The sequence below is a fragment of the Vicugna pacos genome, chromosome 2 (assembly GCF_048564905.1).
Source record: "Vicugna pacos chromosome 2, VicPac4, whole genome shotgun sequence".
Classification (NCBI taxonomy): Eukaryota; Metazoa; Chordata; class Mammalia; order Artiodactyla; family Camelidae; genus Vicugna; species Vicugna pacos.
This window is the reverse complement of record NC_132988.1, coordinates 103,474,351-103,493,387: the sequence shown is the minus strand read 5'-3', so window position 1 is coordinate 103,493,387 and position 19,037 is coordinate 103,474,351. Positions and strand designations below refer to the sequence as shown.

Sequence of the window (19,037 nt, the reverse complement as noted above, 5' to 3'; positions counted from 1 at the left end):
TCAGATTAAATTTGCTTTCAAATGTCTTATGAAAAATAACCTTTTGAAGAGCCAGACTATACATACGAGGTGGAGGTGTCTAAAGCAGAAGTATTCAAACTTTTTTTTTTCTGTAAAGGGCAAGATATTTTAAACCTTGTAAGCTACATACAGTGTCTGTTGTATTTTCTTCATTGTATAACCTTTTAAAAATGTAAAACCCATGAGGAGGTGTAGCTCAAGCTTTAGAGTGCATGCTTAGCATGCACAAGGTCCTGGGTTCAATCCCTGGCACCACCTCTAAAAAGAAGTAAGTGAACCTAATTACCTACCTCCACCAAAAAAAATGTAAAACCCTTTAAAAATATAAAAAGGCTTCTTCACTCCTGGGGCCATACAAGATGGGCAGTGGGCCACATGTTATCCGTTGGCCATAGTTTGCAAATCTATGTAAAACATTTTCAGATACGTAAGACCTCAAAAATGTGCCTCCTAGTCATAGTCAGGAAGCTACTGGAGGGTAGCTACCAAGATGTAGGAGTCAACCAAGAAAGAGGAAAAAAATGGTCCAGCAAAGAGGAGAACCAAATAAGACAGAGATGAAAGGGAAGGGAAACCCACAATGATGATCAAGTTAATTTCAGGAGGACAGCTCTTCTTGAATAAAGACTCCTGGAGAGATGTCACCAAGAAGATTAAATGAATAGAAGAACTGATGGGTGTAGACGTATTGAGAGGAGATTTAGAAAACTGAAGGAGAATGTGGAGATCAAGTACACAGGAAATGAGAAGTACACAGGGAGTGAAGGAAATAAATAACAATAAAAAATGATTATTATTCCACAGAAAACCAAAAGTAATGCAAGAAAGAAAAAGCAGTCATAGTATACTACATGGCTCAGCTGTGAATAGTGTTAAACAGTCATAATAAATAAGTGTAAACCCAGATACCAGCCCAACCAAACCAGTGATGCACATATTAGGAAGATGGGAGAGGGTAGGAAGTGTGAACGTGTTGGGTAGCAAGAGGTGGCAGAGTAAAAGGGAACTGTATACTTTATCTTTCCCACTGGCACATCATCAGACAATGCCTATAAATAATAGAACAAGATATAGTAGTTATTTAGAGATAGAGGCAAATAAAAAAGAAATAATTAAACGCTGAGAAGTGATTTATTCTAGGGAGCAGAAAATGGAGTGTGGTTGGGGGAGATTTCCTGTTTTCACTCATCAAATTATTTTTTAATTAAATTTTTAAAAATTTGCCTCAAATGATTTGGCTCTTTAAACTCTGTGTACGTGTAACTGATAAAATTAAAATAAACAAATTCTAATGCAAAAAGAATAAAAGAAAAAAGAATGCTATTTTCTTAGGCATGGTGAATACAGTATATGGCTTTCCCTTCACATGCAGCATCTGCGGGGTTCTTACACAACAGCCTTCTCGGGATCTCGAGGGAATGTCTCCAGGTTGCCTGTGATATAGTAGAGAGAACACCACAAGGTTCCTTCTATGTGTCCACCTTGTGCAGCTTTGTGGAAATATTCACCAGCTAAAGTCTGCAAAGAGATGAACACATGTCACTATCATGAGGGAGAAGTCCTCCCGGGCTGGTTTCATCAGAGCTTAACTGGTGAGGTAACTGATACAAACATCACAGGTTTATAACTTCTGCTATCTTTAAGAAAACCAAGTCAAGTTCCAGGAAGACAGTCAGTCACACAAGCTGGCCTCCCGATGTGATGCCCTTGACCGCAGCTATTCTGTTAAGTGTGCTCGATAAATAAGACAACACGACGCTACTGGTATCATTGCCCTCTCATCGGATCCTCGCGTAACCCCCACCAGCTAGACAGAAGACCACATCAAAAGTCACACCAGGCGGAAACTCAGGCACTTGTTTTCCTAACCTTGCTTAATACCTTTCTTCGACTTCAAGTGCAAACACTGCATCCCCAGTAGGAAGGTGAGAATTAGAATATGACAATAAAAAATCCAGGCTCGCAGATGTGTGGAAGAGCTGAGACATTTGCAAGGCATAAAAATATACAACCTCACACGGAGTCAGAGAGAGGTAGAGGGAAAAAACAAAACAAACACTTAGATGGGTATACATTCCACAGATTACTATGATTTTTTCCCAGACAGTTAACCACCATTTTAAAGCAGAGGGCTTAAAAGTATTTTTAAGTTTTGAAGCCAGATAGACCTGGGTTCAAATCCAGCTCTGCTCCCAACTAGCTGTGTGACCTTGGGTGTGTTAGTTGATCTCTCCAACTAAAAGAATAACTCAATTTCTACATCTGAAAAAAATGCCTCTAGAGAGTATCCAGCATAAAAGTTTGTTTCAAGGATTCAATGAGATAACGTATTCTCGAGGCTTGGCACCATGCTTCACAAAAAGTAATCTGATTCCTCAGCTGCAAATCTACTGCCAAAGGCTGCCCATCCCCAAATGCCCCCTCTTTTCTTCCCATCTCAATACATGCCAAATACTTTGGAGTCATCCTGACTCCTTTCCCCTTCTCGTGCCTGACATCCAATCATCTTCAAATCCTGTCACCTTGACCTTCAAAATACATCCAGAATCTAGTCCCATCTCAGCCCGTCTTCTGATACTACCCACCCTTCCTCACTTGGATTCAGTCATTAACCCCCTGCTCTAGCTCTTGTTCCTTCAAGCCTGGTCTCCATCAGGATCTAGGAGGAGCCTTTTAAAACATAGCATATCACTGCCCTGTTGAGAGCTGGCCCATCCCGCCCACGGCAGCTGCATCCTCACATGGACCTGGGCGCCTGCCTCCTTGACCTTCTCTCCCCCTCACCCCACTCGTTGCCTCCGCCACTCCCGCCTCCCTGCTCTTCCTCGAACCTGCCAAACCTGCTTTCTTCTAGGGGCTTTTGCTCTCTTTCCGGAATGTTCTGGATATTCATGAGACTCCTCTAGGAATCTGTACAATGTCACATTATCAGGGAGGTCTCTGATCTCCCTTATCACATAGCTCCCCCTAATCTCCACCCTCCCCATCCTCCTTATCCTGCTTTATTTCTTCCCATAACCCTTATCTCCCCCTGCCCTCATACTATACATTTGTTTATTATCTTTCTGCCCCATCGGAATGTAAGTTTCCCCAAAGCAGGGACTGTTTTGTCTGCTGCTGCATCTCCACTGCCTGGAAGAGTGCCTGACCTAGGACAGGTGTTCAATAATTTGTTGAATGGCACTTGGATTATTATTACCATCAATATTATTATGAATAACAAGGGGCTTCCATTTCATAAGGGGACCAGGGCCTGACTCTATAAGGAGTATGACTCTGAGTAAGTTATGTAACCTGTCAGAGCCTCGGTTGCTTATTCCATAACAGAAAAGTAGTAATAGTAACTATTCCAGAAGGTGGTTAGAATGACATAGGACAGCCCATGGAAAGTGTTTATGAGTCTCTGGCCCGGAGGAAGTCTTCAGCAAACACTAAAGATTGTGTTTTCATTATTGTTTGTTTTTCAATTGTTGTCTTCATTATTATTAAATCTGGTCTTATACTGGGCAACCCTATTTAGATCCAGCTCTTTGCTTCCAGTAAGATCAATCACCAATCTCTGCACCCTCTGTCATTCACTCTCACCTTGTATCATCTTCTTCTCCTCTCCCGCGCTCAGGCCTCTTCTTCCATGAAGCCTTCCTGACTACTTCAGCCTTTACTATTTCCCCTTTTGAGAACTGTTTGGCAGTTAGCACATAGTTGGCATCTGGCTAATGTCAGCCTTTGCCCTCCCTCTCTTGTGTTCCTAACTGGGCCCTTGAGTTCCCTGAGATCATGGTCTGTGTCTTGGGTGGTGTCTGTCCCAACCCTGGGGCCATGGCTGGTCTCAGGTCTTACTCACTTGATTCCTTCCAGGAACTCCTGGGAAAATGCCATCCAAATACAGGACTCCAAGATTGTATGATGCATCTGGGTTTCCCATTTCTTCTGCTTTTAACCAGTACTTTGCTGCTTTGGCATAATTTTTCTTGAATTTGTGGTAATACCATCCCAGGCCATTGACAGCCTGATGCAGTCCCTGGATTTCAGAACAAGAATTACTTTTTTTTTTTTAAATGAAACCTAAAGAGAATCAATTGTTGTGAAGGCATTCTGCCTGAGTCTACCCAAAACCTTCCTGTCTCTTTTTCAGGGGAAGATGGCATTAAAGGAAAGCTACGTGCTGGAAAACAGAGGCCGCCTTAGCGTCTTCCTGGGAGGGTCTCACCCAGCTGCTGTTGGCATTTCTGCCTTCCAGCTCAGCAGTGATGCTGGACCCCAGGTCATCACTCAGCCCCTGGGGGCTCTTATGCAGCATCCTTGTCTACAAAAGGCTTCTTACTGCCCTGCGGTATCAGTGATGCCCTTGAAATTCAAGAGCGCTTAACTGTGATAGGAGGCCAGAGGTCTGCCCTGGATGGGACGGTTTCTAGGTGGCCTGCCTGCCCATCTGCTGATTCCTCTGCCCCAAACACCAACAAACCCTCTGCAGAAAGCAGCCACAACATCCTACTTGCAAAGCATAGGTGTCGTGTGATTGCTCAGCATCCCGTCTCTGCCGGGTAGCGTCTGGTCGGGGCTGATGCAGAGGAGAGGGCGGTGGAGAAGGCAGGGAGGTTTCAGACCTGTAAGCCTGGGACTGTCCCAGGGAGGGGCTGCTTCATGGGAGCCTCCCTGTTCTTGCTGATTCATGCTCTCAGGTGCCCGCCTCTGCTCTCCCCAGGTGCTCCCACCTGCTTCTGTGTGGCCGCCTGGCGCCTGGTTGTTGAAGGCTCAGGAGCCGGGCAGGGGTGTAAGTGTGCAAACCTGGGCATTCAGTGTTCTCCTTCTTTCTTTCCTGCCGCATCCACAAGACCATGAACAAGCAGGGGAAAAGGGAATGGAGAAGCCAACAGTGAGTGCCCTTGCATCTGCGAGACCCGGCAGAATCCAAGCGGGGAACCAAATCTCTCGCCCCACCTTTCAGAAGAGAGGGACGGGTGTCTTTCCTCACAGATGCCAAGATCGCAGCCTGCAGCCTTTTCAGTCCGCAGCTGCTCCTAAAACGCTCTCTGTCTTAGTTTTTATGTTGGACTCGGGGTGCCGGGAGGACCAGGAGAAACTGGCAAGGCCCCTTAGATCAGATGCTCCACAAGGGCAGGGAGTTTTGTTCTGTACCCCAAGCACCTGCATTAGTACTTGGCTTAGAGTCAGTGCTCCACAAATGTTTGTCAAGTGAACGGAAGCCGTCCTTTGAAGGCTGATGACACATAAAACTGAATCCAAATCCTACACTCCGTGGATCAAGGGTAGTGTTCAGATTTGCAGGCCCCCCAGATAGCCGACACTTGGGCCAGTGAGCTGTCAGTGCTGTGGACCAGTCATAGAAGCATTCCCCTTGAGCCTCGCACGGTACCAGGTGCAAGGCAGCCCCCTGAGAAGTTGCGGGATGAATGCATTTCCATGAAGCCACAGATCAGGCCCTACTGTAAAGTGGTGGGAAGCAGCTTTGGAACAAGCTATGGAATAGACATCAAAACGGCTGTGCAGTGCTCACCGCAGGAGGCCACAGGCTTATTCAAAGGCACCTGTCATCACTCAAAACATTCACAGAACAATTCCTTTGGAAATTGTATTTGGACCCAGTTCAGAAGCCCCTCGAGAAATCTTATTTTATTTCTTAATCCTCACACTTTGTTCTGGACATTTATAACTGTATCAACAGATATCCTTCCAAGTGACTTCTAGCTAATTCCAAAAATCACATTATGGGCTTCAGCACAGTGCCTGACAAAGAGTAAGGGCTTAGTAACTCCCTGATGAGGGCATGAGTGAGATCCTGTAACGCTTTTAAGACTGCGACTACTCCAGGCCATAAAATTGCATTTCCTCCGATATTCATCTAAGCGCTGCTAAAAATCCATTCAAAATAAAGCACCTTAGACAACAGTTCACCACTAGCATGACTAAGGGGATGCAAACTGCACCCCTGCCAGGAAACCCCATCACTGTCCCGTTTCAGGGTGCTCTGAAACCAGTGCCCTCAATGACCGCCGCCAAGCTGCTTTTCTATTTCTATCGTCTGCGTCAGGGAGGAGAGCCAGTGTGCACGGTGGTGGGCTCCCTTCTCCTGGTCACTGGCCCTCTCGAGGCCACCGAGGTGGAGAAAAGGCCTCCTGGCTTTCTTCCTCCACGCTCCAACTTTCTACAGAAAAGCGACACTCTGAGCTCTTTAAAGAAAGGGAACGAGGAAGGAAAATCAGCCTGGTTATTTGAGGAGTCTTGGCTGACAGGGCGAGCACTAGCGGCCTTGGGGATGGAGGCACATTCAGAGCCTGAAGGGCTATAAAGGGCCCTGTCAAGGTTGTAAAATTACAGTGGTTTCTCCAAATCTATTTGTTTGCAAATCTGTATGCAGGCACCGGGGAGTATGCATGTGTGTGTCTGCATGCATTGGGTGTGTGTCTTTGCACACAGGGATATGTATGCCTCTGTGTGTGTGTGTGTGTGTGTGTTCCCTCACAAGTGACATTATAACCTCCATCCTCTAGTGCAATGTTGAAACCAACTGGCTTGAAGATAACTTTGAAGAATAAATAGGGACAACAGAAAGCTAATTCTGAAAGCCGGCAGTAAGCTTGATAAACAGCCCCTTTATCAAAGCCCAGAGAAGCAAATGCGTGTTGGGCAAGACAAGGTTAATCTTCAGAGGAATCAGGCTTTTGGTTTTCCTAATTCGATGGCATTTACATTCATTCAGTTTCAAGGAGCCCCCACTGCTGCTTGCTAGCAGGGCAGCCCTTGATTATAATTTTAGCCTTCAAACAAAATCGGTCTGAAGTCTATTGACTGGAAAGGGAGTTTGGCTTTTGAATTCTGCCATCCCCATTGGGCAGGTTTCTGTGTGTGTTGTAGCTCGAAAATGACTAATCACTGCGATGCCAGGGACCCCTCCTTCCGCACTGCAAGTCTACCTTCCTCGGAAGGCTGCCCACTTACTCTCGGAGACATGTGAGAGCGTGGGTGTGTGTGGTGGAAATGTTTCGCTCTGACGATATGCACAAGTGTTACCTTGGAAGCTGCTTTCTTCATCAGCTCTAAGGCAAGCCGTCTGTTCTTTTTCACTCCTTGACCCTAAACAACGGTAAACAGCAATGATCAAGAAGAAAATAAATGCAAAGTATACGCAAAACCACCACACAGATCCATCAGTGTTTGATAGAAGATACTTAGAAATAAAGCCAAGGCCTTCTTATTTAAAAAGCTAATCTTGAAGATTTCTATATATGGAGCTCTTATATCATCACAATCACCATATTATCATCACCATCATCACCACCATCATCATTTTGCTTATATTTGTAGAGCAGAGGCAACACACCCCACCCTCCCAGCTTTGCATCCCCGATTCCCCGTTTATCATCGAGTGAATCCCATTCCCGCCAATCCACAAGTGCTGTTGGGAGAAGCCAGGAATGAGGTTAAATGAGCGTGGTCATCTTGGATGCCTTGCTCTGGGGATTCCCTAATTTGTGTGCCAGATAAAGCACTTGATCTGTGTTGGACAGTCAAGAGTTATTAGGCTGTCATTTGCAGCCTTCCAGGGTCCTGTTGGGAGACCCCACCATGGAACACTGTGGCTTCAGAACCAGCTCGAGAGCCAGCAGCAAAGGGCCCCTTGGAATCAGTTGTCTCAGACACTGACAAACTGACAAGCTTCCTCCAGCAAAATCAAGGGTTTCCAGCAGAGATGGTTTGTGCATCACAGAGAGAAATGGCTTTGGGATCCTTGTTATACGAGAGGAAATCTGTGGGACCACACTGTTGTGTCTGCAGGACCACGTGGAAAAACAGTGAGTCTGGGGAGGGTGGGGGTGGTCCTTGGTCCTCTCTGGACATAGATCTGATTGTGACCATGAAGATGGCAGGCAAGAGGAGCAGGATGAAAACTGCCAAATTCTAAGTGCACTCTGGGTCTGTGATTGACCCGCACACTGCATGGAGCCCTCCTGGTCTGAGACTCAGCACTGGACGGGGTCACATACAATACAATGTGAGAGGGCTTGGCAATGAATACAGCTGTTCTCTCTGTTTAAATGCTCAGCTCTACAGTAAGTGAAGACAGCACTGCAAACATTCCTGTGCTAATTACCGTGAGCCCAGGACCCTCCTGTCACCTCTAACCCTCACTCCCCGCTCCCCTCCCCCCACAGTGCTGCTAGCGTTCTTATGGGAGAAACTTGCCCAGAATCGCACAGCGAGTGAGAAGTCAAGGCAGGATTTGAGCCCAGGCAGGTGGGCTCCAGGGTCCATGTTTGTAACTGCCACGCTGCATTTTTCTCCCATTTATTTTCATTTCTATGCCGAGAATCTATAAAGATTTGTAACCTTCTTAGAGGATACAGAAAACATGCTGCAAACTATGTTTGTCCTTGTAGTTTTCAGAACTCAAAGTAAAACTGTGAATCTAGATAAAGGTTAAATTACATACACTGAGTTTCTACTAGATTTTAAGTTACTTATTGAATAAAACCGATGAGCTGAAGCAAAGTGGAAGATGAAAATATTTTTCAGAAGTGCACCATCACTTCGTTTAATTAGAGGGAGAGGAAAGAGAAAGGACAGGAAGACTATTTGGAATAACTGGATGGGGCAATGAGATGACCTTTTTGGACTTTGGGAAAAGAATCAGAACCATCAGGCTGACAGAATGTTAGAAACTGCTTACGTTCAAAGTTTATCTTCTCCAACTTCTTTGTTTTGAAGGAATAGAAATGGGGCTCAGAAAGGTTGACTTACTCTAGACCTCACAATTAGATCTGCAACTAGAACTCAGATGCTCTGATTTCTAGGACGGGGATTTTCCAGGATAATTATGTAATGAGAGGTGGGATGGTTTCTGGCAAAAAGACAACACACGATGCACAAATGTGAGTAGTACTGGAAGTTGTCAAGTGACAGAATGTGAATTCCTGATACAGAGTAAGTGCTCAGTAACTAGCCACTGAATGAATTCATGGAGGACAGTTGCTGCAATAGAAGTCAAAGTCCCATCCTCGTGTGGATGTGAAATGGGACGGACTCCACCGTCTTGGACACACTACTGCCATCATCGTGCAGTCATCTTTGAATTCAATAAGCCAGGTACCCACACAAGACAAAAAGCCAAGTGCATAGGACTGTTAGATAAAAGGTTTCCTTCATCCCACTCAAAGATAACTTAGTTAGAATGCAGGAAAACCAAAAAAGGTTTCTATGCCACCTCCTAACTCTCCTTCTGGATTTCAAGCTCCCGCTGGGCAGAAGAAATGTCTGATTCATGCCTTTATCTTCCCTGCACTTTGGGCAGTAGTTGGCCCCACCCCCGGTGGGCAGGTGCCTCTCCTCTGTCTTCCCCTCGAGGGTCTGAGACCCCTGGGGTCAGGGATATGGCTCATGCATCCATATGTCCCTCCTCTAGCACAGAATCTAGCATTTTGTCAGCCCTTAATGGGTGTTTATTGTTCAAATACACGAATACCTTGGCACATGGCTAAGAGTCAAACCATTTCCATGCTGATTTGACGATGACAAAGAGAAAGTCTGGGCTTTAAATCTGGAAACCATAACAACTAATAGGTTTTAAGGCTTTAGAGAGTTAGACATTTAACAAAAGTCATGATTGTTAACCAATGAGCAGCCACAGCTGTGTTCTGGAGATGAACCTGGCCATGGGCATCCAGGTCCTTGTTTGAAGACATGTGTATCTGCAGGCAGCTGCTTCCTTTGGGCCTGGACATAGGGGCCAGGGGTTTCCTTACTAGAGCCAATGGCTTCTTACTTTTTCAAGATTGGTGAATTGATGTCTCTGTATTCAGGGGTGAAGAGCACAGATCCTGAAGCCAGGTTGCCTGGATCCCAGTCCCAGATCTGAAACGTACTAGTGATGCGACCTTGGGCAAGTTACAAAACCTTCCTGAGCCTCTGTTACCACACACGTAAGCAGAGGTCATAATACACCATGGAACCTACCTTGCAAGGTTGTTGTGAGGACTGGATGTGTTAATACACGTCCATCAGGGAATAAGCACCACCTCAATCAATGCGAACTACTATTATTCTGTATAGGATAACATTTTTCAGTTCTTGAAGCCCTTTCCTTAGGTCATCTCATTCCATCTGTGGTCATGACCATTGTCCCACCGGATCGGGTAAGTAGAACACAGCTGATGGTTGCAGAGGAGGGACTTGAACTCCATTCTCTGTCTCCTGGGCTAAAGCTCACCCCATCCGTCCTCCTGCTCTCCCACTGGCCTAAAACCAAGATCTTTGTTCCGATCTATGGGACTGTTGGGATCCAGCCCAAATATGCACTTTGTCTCAGCTGTGATTCAATGACAGCTCTGCCTGGTGGCAAACTTGCAGCACCTCTGGGGACTGCTGGGCACATACCACTCCATAAAATATGGGTGTCTCCTCCAGAATGCCACAGTTCTTGCAAAAGCAGAGAGAATCCAAACATAAGACTAATGATTAAAAATGAGACCAGGGAACCACTTCTGACTCTTGCCTTTTCAGCAAATACCTCGTTCCACCAAGAGTGACAGAAGCATATACTAAGATTCTTCAGCTCCAGACTCCCTGTTGGCCTGCACCCCTACAGGAACCCGCTTGGGAAGTCTGATAAGAATTGTGCGATTTCAGCACAAACTGCGTGATTCTCACCTTGAATAACACAATGGCGTAGTCGTATATTAACGCGGGGTCCTCGGTCTCCAGGGCGCCCTTGGCGTACCACTCGATGGCCGCTTCCGGGTTCTTGGCCACACCTTGCTGGCCCCAGAATAGCATCTGGGCCAACCGTTGCTTCAAGACAGCAGCAATTTAGAATAATGACTTGCCTGTGTAATGCTCAACATGTAAGACTTTAAAGGCGGTGGGGGTGGGGAGAGGGCAAACCTAGCTTAAAATGGTTTTCCATTGAGACGCAAGAGTTAGGTAGAAACGTGTCATTTTCCTACCGAGGACCAAAGCCCTGAAGGTGAACTTGTATAAATACAAGTCCTTAACATGAGCTGGAAATGGGGTATGAGTGTGTGTGTGTGTGTGTGAATGAATCTATGGCACCCAGACCAGAGCTGGATGGAACTTGGTCAACAAACACGCTGTCTCCTCTCCTTTGGGAGGTACTGCCCATCCTCTTGCCCCAGTGAGCGGTGTGGCCAGTGCACATCCGTACCGGTTAGGGTGCCTCCGACAGCACCCGTCTCCTCCTATCCCAGCGTCTGTCCTTGTGGCTGGCTCCACCGTAGACTTGAGGCTGGGAGTCTTTGCGGGTAGGGACCTCAAGAGGTTGTTTGTCTGCCCTTGTCCCCTCAGCTCCCACCCAGCAGAACTCACCAGAAACTTACAGAAGCTACCCAACTAAGATTCCCTGACTGAAGGAAGAGGTGTCCACTGTTGGGAAAGTTCATGCACGCTCTGGGGCACCCAGGAAATGGCTGTGGCAGTGCTGTTTCTGGACTATGCACTGGATTTGCTTCCTGTACGAGAAAGGCTGCAGCCTGGCACAGACCCCAGGAAGGGGCCCTAAGCAGCGCTTGTTAACATTCTGGTCCCTTGTGGGCCCCTTATTGTCTTTCCTTCTTTCTAGTTCTCTTTTCATCTCCTTCTCTTCTCTTTCACCTCCCTTCCCCACCAAAAAATTAAACCTTGTAAGTTCCAGGAAAGCATCTCCTGAGATGCTAAGAAGACCTTGAAGGAGGGATGGGAGATCCGTTACTACAGGGACTCTGAAATGTTTGCTTGTCAATGCATTTGTTCTTTGGTTTTCTTTCTCTTTCTCATCTCTGGTTTTCTGTCTGCTTAGCAGACCCAGAGACGCCTCCTGATGCTGTGTACTCACCAGGAGCACAGAGCAAAAGCTAAATCCATCCTTAGGGAAGGAGGTGTCTTCCCTCCAGTGCCATCAGCCTTAGCTGGCTCCCATAAAGTCTTTTCTTCATAGTGGAATCGGGCAAGAAGTCAGATAGGGGACATTGTCCCAGCCCCCTGTCCTTTCTTGTACCCCTTACAAGTCCATCCAAAAGACATGTTCAAGAGACAAGGTCGGTCCTCTTGGTCTACCATGCCAGATTTTCCCTCATTCTCCTAGCTGACTTTGTGGCCTTCCTCTCGATGCCCATCTAATCTCTCCTACACCCCAAGATGCTTTTTAAAATTTCCTTTTATTTTATGTTTTATTGTGGCTCCCTCTCCTCTAGTTGCTGGGTTAGACTACATTTCCAGCCCACTCGAAGTCAAGAGTGATCAACTGACTCGTTTTGGCCAATGAAATGTGAGAAGTGACTCGTGCTCCTTCGGAGCAGAAGGATTAAGAGCCACCCTGTGATGTGTCACGCCGTTGCCCTGTTGCAGTGGCTTTGGAAGTGGGAGTTTGGGCTCCTACGGGACTATGAGAGCACAGCCCATGCCAACCTCATGGACTGGCAGTGTGAGCAACAATAAACTGGCGTTGTGCTAAGCTGCTAGGTTTGGGTTATTTTGCTACCAAGGCGTGACCTAGTCTATCATGGCTGAGAGAATTTCCAAGACAGTGGATCGCATTGTTTACCTGAGCTGCTGCATTGCCTCGGGTGGCTTCATGCTTCAGCCACATAAAGACGTCTCCATCTTCTTTGGTTTGGACCTTGAGTATTTCATCATCTTTTAGTCTAATTGTTTCAACATACGCCTAAAAAAGAAGGAAGGGAGGGAGGGAGGGAGGAAGTAAGGAAGGCAGGAAGAAAGGCAAGAAAGGAGGGAGGGAGTGGGGAGGGGAAGAAGGGAGAATGAAAATCTCTAAATGATACAGCATGCAAAAAACATGACATTATTCTTAAACTAGCAATTTCTCAAGCAAAAACTATATGGATAATTAAAATATGAGGTATGTCCACAGTGCCGTAAGATCAAACCCTTTTTAAATGTATGTTTCACATGTCATGTATCTAAACAGGGATTTTTGTTCCTATCAAAGTTGCCTGGGGAGGACAAAGTTTATTTCACCTCTGCCTCCATCACTCCAGCTGGTGTGGAAGTTCACTTCTGGTCCGCCAGTTTCAGAGCCAGATTACCCACAGCATCATAAAAGGTAAATCAATATTTTCTAAGTATAACCTTATTACTTTTTTTTTATCCCAAAGTGTTATTATCCTGCATGACTAACCCTTTTTATTTAGCAGGCTCAGCCTCAAATGTCTTTCGGCTATTTCCCAAAATTAAATCTACTCTGGGAAAAAGAGGGCACATCGACTCTGAGGACATGAGCAAGAAGGGGCTGGAGGCACTAAAGGCGAACTGAAGGGAAGGTTCACCAAACGCTCTGAATTTGCACACAGCCTCCCAGGTATCTGCCTCCTTTGAAGAAAATAAGACTCATTTTTATGTATATATTTTGGCTGTTTATCCAAAAAACGGTCCTGCCATTTTAGTCTCCCCTTACATAAAATGAACTCTATCCAACCGTGAGGGCGAGGAGGTCCCTCCCTGAAAGGGCTTCCCAGCCCAGAGCATGGCACGGGCACATGGTGAAAAAAACTGGATGTGGATGAGTTTGGGAAAGAAGCCTCGGAGAACAAGGGGCCAGGCCTGATTTCCCCTCTGACCTTTTCTGTTTGTCAGGGAAGAAAAGTACTTAGATTCACAAACTCTATCCTGCAGCCCCATTTGCGGCAAGGTCACCCAGCTGCCTCCTCCACTGTGGCCCCTTGGAGCCAGAGGTGCCTATCAGGGGCAATAGCGGGCCGACTTGGGGACAGCGCTAGGACGCAGAACCCAGCGGGTATCAATTCTTGCTGGATGGTGAACCTTAAGATGCCACCGAGCAAAGAGCAACAATTAGAATAGTGATGCCCACTACCTTTTATTGAAGCCAACTACATGCAGGGTGTTTAATGAATGTTTTTTCATTTAATCCTCACAACAGGGCCGTGACCTAAATACCACTGTCCTCAGTTTATAGGCAAAGGAACTGAGGTTCGGAAGGTGAAACCATGAACTCAAGGTCACGTTGTAGAGGTGGCCCGGGAGGCCAGAATGGCCTGATTCCAAAGACAGGGCTCTGACCGGCTCCCCTTCAATGTCGTCCTCCAGCGGGAAGGTCCTGGAACCCGGCCTGGGCATCAGCCTCTCTCGCCTAGATTCTTCGCCAAGTGCGTGGCCAAGGAGCAGGCGCTGCAGCTCAGACTCCAGGGGAGACTGTTGCCTGTGATGAGCCTGGAATAGGGCTGGAGTTTGGGTTTCTCAAACAATGGAATCCTCAGCTAGATTTTTTTGTTCAACTGGAGATTTGGGGTGTTTGGATTTGGGGTAGATGTTTTTTTCTTTTCCTTATTTTGTTTCTACCTCCTTAACTTTGTCATGGGACTTAAGTGAAAGACATAACATATGAAGACACAGTTCCTATCCTGCAAGGATTTATACTCTTTGACGTTTCTGCCACTCTCTGGCAGTGATGATACATTACACTGGCACGGACTTTGCGCCGGGTACTGTTCTAATTGCTTTGCGCAGATTGGCTCACTGCATCTCTGTAACCTCATAAGACAGTCACTATCAACATCCCCATTTCACAGATGTGGAAACCGAGGCCCAGAGAGGTTAAATAACTACCTAAGGTCATATGTTTAGTTCTTCAAACTTAGGAATCAAACCCAGGCTGGTTGTGGGGCTGACTGTCCTTCCTCAGCCTCCCCACCCTGCAAAGGACTCGTGCGTCTGGGAGGAAGCCAACAGTGGGCTGTTTCATCATCTCCCCTGTATACCCTGAGCTCCAGCTAAGTGTTGAGGGGAGTTCTTGGCAAAGGCCACACTTCCAGAAGGCCTGGGCAACCATGCATAAATCTGAAGAAGTAACACTTTTATCTTTTATACCGCTGTCCCCTGACCTAGCCCCCTCCTGCTCCTCTGGGTAGGACCATCGAGCCTGGCAGCAGGACGGGGTCATTGAGAGCACGGCTCTTCACATCAGACCCAGGGGACATGGATTCTAACTTGTCACTAACTACCTGTGGACCATGGGCCACTAACTCTATTTATCTGAGACTGAGATTCCACAACCGTAAAACGGAGCTTAACAGGTATGTGCTATACCAAAAGCACTCAACCTCTTAGCCATTATTTTTTATAGTTCAAAGAGTTAGAAGCACCTAGTTACAAATCTAGGCTCTGCTATTCATTTGCTGTGTGTCTTTGGGCAAGTTCTTTGGCTTCTCTAAGTCTCGGTTGCACCATCTGTAAAATGGGAACCATACCTGAACTGACCTCATAGAGCTGTCTGTGAGAGATCTTATCAGCGCATCTGGCACACAGTAAGCTCTCAGGAATGGCAACTCATCACTTTTTAGGTCCTCATTTCACGCTAACATGGAAAAGGCTGATGGCAATTTAGAACGTTACCTTTTCTGTTGGTGTTTGCAGTTTTGCACAGCTCCAAGCCTCACCTTGTGGAGCTAAAGATCTAAGAGAATTTGATGCTTCTGAAGACGGGAAGGATAGATTTGAGGAGTGGCTGCTGGGACCAGAAACATTTGAGAGAGTCACAGTGTGTATTGGGCTCCGCTGAGCATACATTATATGGACTCTCTTATTCACACTGTAACAACCACGTGAGGTGTAGACCATCCTGGCAACTGCTTTACGGGTGAAAACTGTGCAGAGGAGAGAAGCAACTGGAATTATCAAAACTGCACACCCAGGGAGCAGCAGATCTAGGACCTGGACCAGGCAAATCTGGCTCTGGAGCCTCACCACAACTGCCTTCGTCAGCCAGGCAGGTGGCCATGTCTTCATAGTTGTGAGGTCACCACAGTGGCAGCCAGCACCAGGTCAGGGCCACGAACCCAGAGCTTTCTGTGAAAGCCAACCATCTACAAAGACATCTGATGAAAGAACGTCCCTAAAAGGGAGCAGCGCTGGGTTGTTTGTCCAGCAAACACTTTGAGACCAGGGAATGATGCTTCAGATGGGAAAGTAACCAATCCCGAAAGAGGCGTGGTGTGAGAAGCCACAGTGGGGGTGAGGGTGGGGGCAGAGCTGCAAGATGCTGGCAGGGACCCAGTCCCAGACTGACCAGTTATGGGATCTTTTGTGACTCCAGGGTGTTCTTTCTGTTGCTGTGTTATGAAATCAACGTCTCTGGAACAAGCAGTTCATATCCTACACCGTAGGGTTAGAACCCACTGACCAGGTTAGAAGAGGTCCAACATCCGGAGACTCTGAGTCCTTAGACCCCACCCCGGACCCAGCGTCAGGGAAGGCTCCACCCTGTCCCAGGGACGCTGACACTTCACATGCTTTACCTCCGCGCTCTCTGCTCAGCCTACAGGCTACAAGGGCAGTGTTCTCAGCACGTCTGCTGTCTGCCACTGCTCACAGGAGAGGCAGGACAGAGGGCAGAGTGGGGAGGGGGCTAGAAGGGTGAAAGATGTGGTGGCCTTTGCAGCTGGGAAGCAAAGGCTCTCAGCGGCCCCCCACTTTTCAGAGCATCTGCATTCTCTGAAGTTGTGAAGGGTGAAAACTGTGCAGAGGAGAGAAGCAACTGGAATTATCGAAACTGCACACCCAGGGAGCAGCTCAGCCAGCACTCCCAGGAATGCAGGAGCAGGGTAATTTCAGAGCCTACATTTAAACCACCCTCTCCCTCAGGGCCTGTGGGAACCACCACGAGGAGCCCTCCTCTGACAGCGTTTAAAGTCAGCTTTAATGTTTGACTCCTAATAGGGGATGTGGGTTTTCTCTGTTGAAATTTAACATTTTAGGAATTTTAAAGTAAGAATGGAGGAATATCAGCTGTAATGATGGAGAGACAGGGCATCAAGTACCCAGGATTCCCCAAATGGGGGAGGCCCCATACTGAATACAAGAGAGGCGGAGCTGAAGGCCAAGTGCCCTGGGTCCTTGCTGTTGACAGTGAACACTGGTCACATCAAAAAGCACCAGAGAGTCAACAAGACATCATGATCACTTTACATCTGCTACTGGATGCTCTGCACTCTCATCCTATCCATCACCCCATCAGTAAACAGTGAGCGCCAACTACATGTCCAGCACAGTGCTGGGCACTGGGAACACTGATGTGAAGATACAAGGTGCCTGTCTCAGGGAGCTCACAGTCTACTGGGAGAGCCGGCTCTGAGACCCTGTACACAGCAGCCATCACAGTGCCCGGGTACCATGACGGCACAGCAAAGGGGAGAGCCAGGGAGGAGGTGACGTCTGAGCCCAGGTTCTAGCAGGAGGAGGAGTCTGCAGACAGGAAAAGGTGGGTGGGCGTGGAGAAAGCAAACCAGGCAGAGGAGACCTAGGAGGGCCAGGGGTGTGAACAACATGGTGTGACCATAGACTTGGCATTTCCAGAGGGCAGATCAAGTGGGGATTGCTGAGAACTGAGGCTGGGGAAGCAGAGAGAAACCAGATCAAGGAACAACTGCTGTGCCAAGTGATGAGCGGGACTTAGTGCTTCCGGGTCAGTCCTCCTCAACGCGGACTGCACATTAGATCATCCGAAGAGCTGTCTAAAAATACACGTACACATGTGCACATATATGCGTATTACATGCCTGGGACCACCCTCTGTCCCTTCCACAGGACCATGGGGTGGAGCTGCACAGAGGTGCTCTCTGAGCCCCCACACGACTCTGATGTATAGCCACGCTGGGAATCTCCACTGCCGACAGCCCCCTTCAGCCTCGGTGGGAAGAGAATGGGAAGGGACAAGACTGGTGACAGAAAGGCCAGTTAGGAGGTGGATTCATCGGCCAGGATCGCCATTACAAAGTACACAGACCGCGTGTGGCTTAAACAATAGAACAGTATTTTCTTACACTTCCGGAGGCTGGAAGTCCAAGATCAAGATGCTGGCAGGTTTAGGTTCTTCTGAGGCCCCTCTGCTTAGCTGTGTCCTCACATGTTCCTCTGTTTCATCTGTGTCTTAGTCTCCTCTCCTTGTAAGGACACCAGTCATACTGGAGCAGGGCCACTTAATGACTCCATTGTAACTTCATTATCTCTTTAATGGCCCTAGTTCCAAATACAGTGTCCCATTCTGGGATACGAGGGGATGGGGGGTATTTAGGGCTTAAACATATGAATTTAGGGGTCAGTTCATCCTGTAAATCAGTCCATAACAGGAGGCTGTCACAGTGGCTCCAGGGAGAGATGATGGACAACTGTGGGTGGCGGCAGCACAGTGGATGGAAATGGAAGGAGAGAGAAATCAGCATGTAAAGCTGTCAGGGATTATGACTGTCAGGGTGATGGGGGATCCGAGATGACCCCCAGGTGACCCCCCAGTTGCTGATATGGACGATGGTGTCATTGGTTGAGGTGTTGTAGGGAACGGAGGGGAGGAGATGCTGTGTTTCCTTTGGGGTGTGTTAAGATTGAAGACGGGGTTGTAAAAAAAAGAAGGTTTATATGCCATCAGTATGTGGAGGGCGGTTGGAACTAGGGATGTGGGTGAGACCCCTCAACCTTCTAGAAGATGTAGAGAGAGAAGCCTGAGGACCAAAGCTTTTGGAAGAGAGAATTCTGAGGAGTGAAGAGAATGAGAACTCATTTGTGATGAAGCCACAAAAACAAGCCAAAAAAAAAAAAAAAAAACTCCTAGCATCTTCTCTGTCTTTAAGCTGAAACCAAGTCCCCCTAAATCATCAAGAAGTGACGTGAAACAAGATTACTAATAAAGAAAATGAAATGATGTGGACCACGAGTTACATAAAAGGGAAAATGAAACAAGAATCAAGAAGGAAGTTACTGACGGATCCTTGGTTTGTTAATTAGAGGTCTGGCTTTCCTTATCTCCTCATTTGTTATGTGCCACTGTTGAATTAATAGATTTCTCAACAAAAAGACATTTAAATCAACGTATGACACCTGCTGAAACTCTCCAGAAGCCATTAATTACACATTCTTAAGAAAATGAGCTATGATACAACTCTTCTAACTGTATAATTCCTATCTATGAGTCTTAATCATACGACTTCCCAGCTGCAAGATAGATCATCTCTATTCATCTTCTCTGGTTCTGACCAATT

The 19,037-nt window shown here is 47.0% G+C and overlaps 1 protein-coding gene across 1 annotated transcript in view; it reads right to left on the bottom strand.

Moving 5' to 3' along the window:
* SEL1L3 (SEL1L family member 3) overlaps positions 1-19,037 on the bottom strand; it is a 98,108-nt gene that overhangs the window by 24,107 nt on the left and 54,964 nt on the right. The window contains exons 12-16 of the mRNA XM_072945547.1: positions 12,575-12,694; positions 10,687-10,827; positions 7,054-7,116; positions 3,866-4,042; positions 1,412-1,539 (exon numbers count right to left, since the gene is read on the bottom strand). Of these exons, the coding sequence (XP_072801648.1) occupies positions 1,412-1,539; positions 3,866-4,042; positions 7,054-7,116; positions 10,687-10,827; positions 12,575-12,694 (629 nt within the window). The remainder of the gene's footprint in view (positions 1-1,411; positions 1,540-3,865; positions 4,043-7,053; positions 7,117-10,686; positions 10,828-12,574; positions 12,695-19,037) is intronic.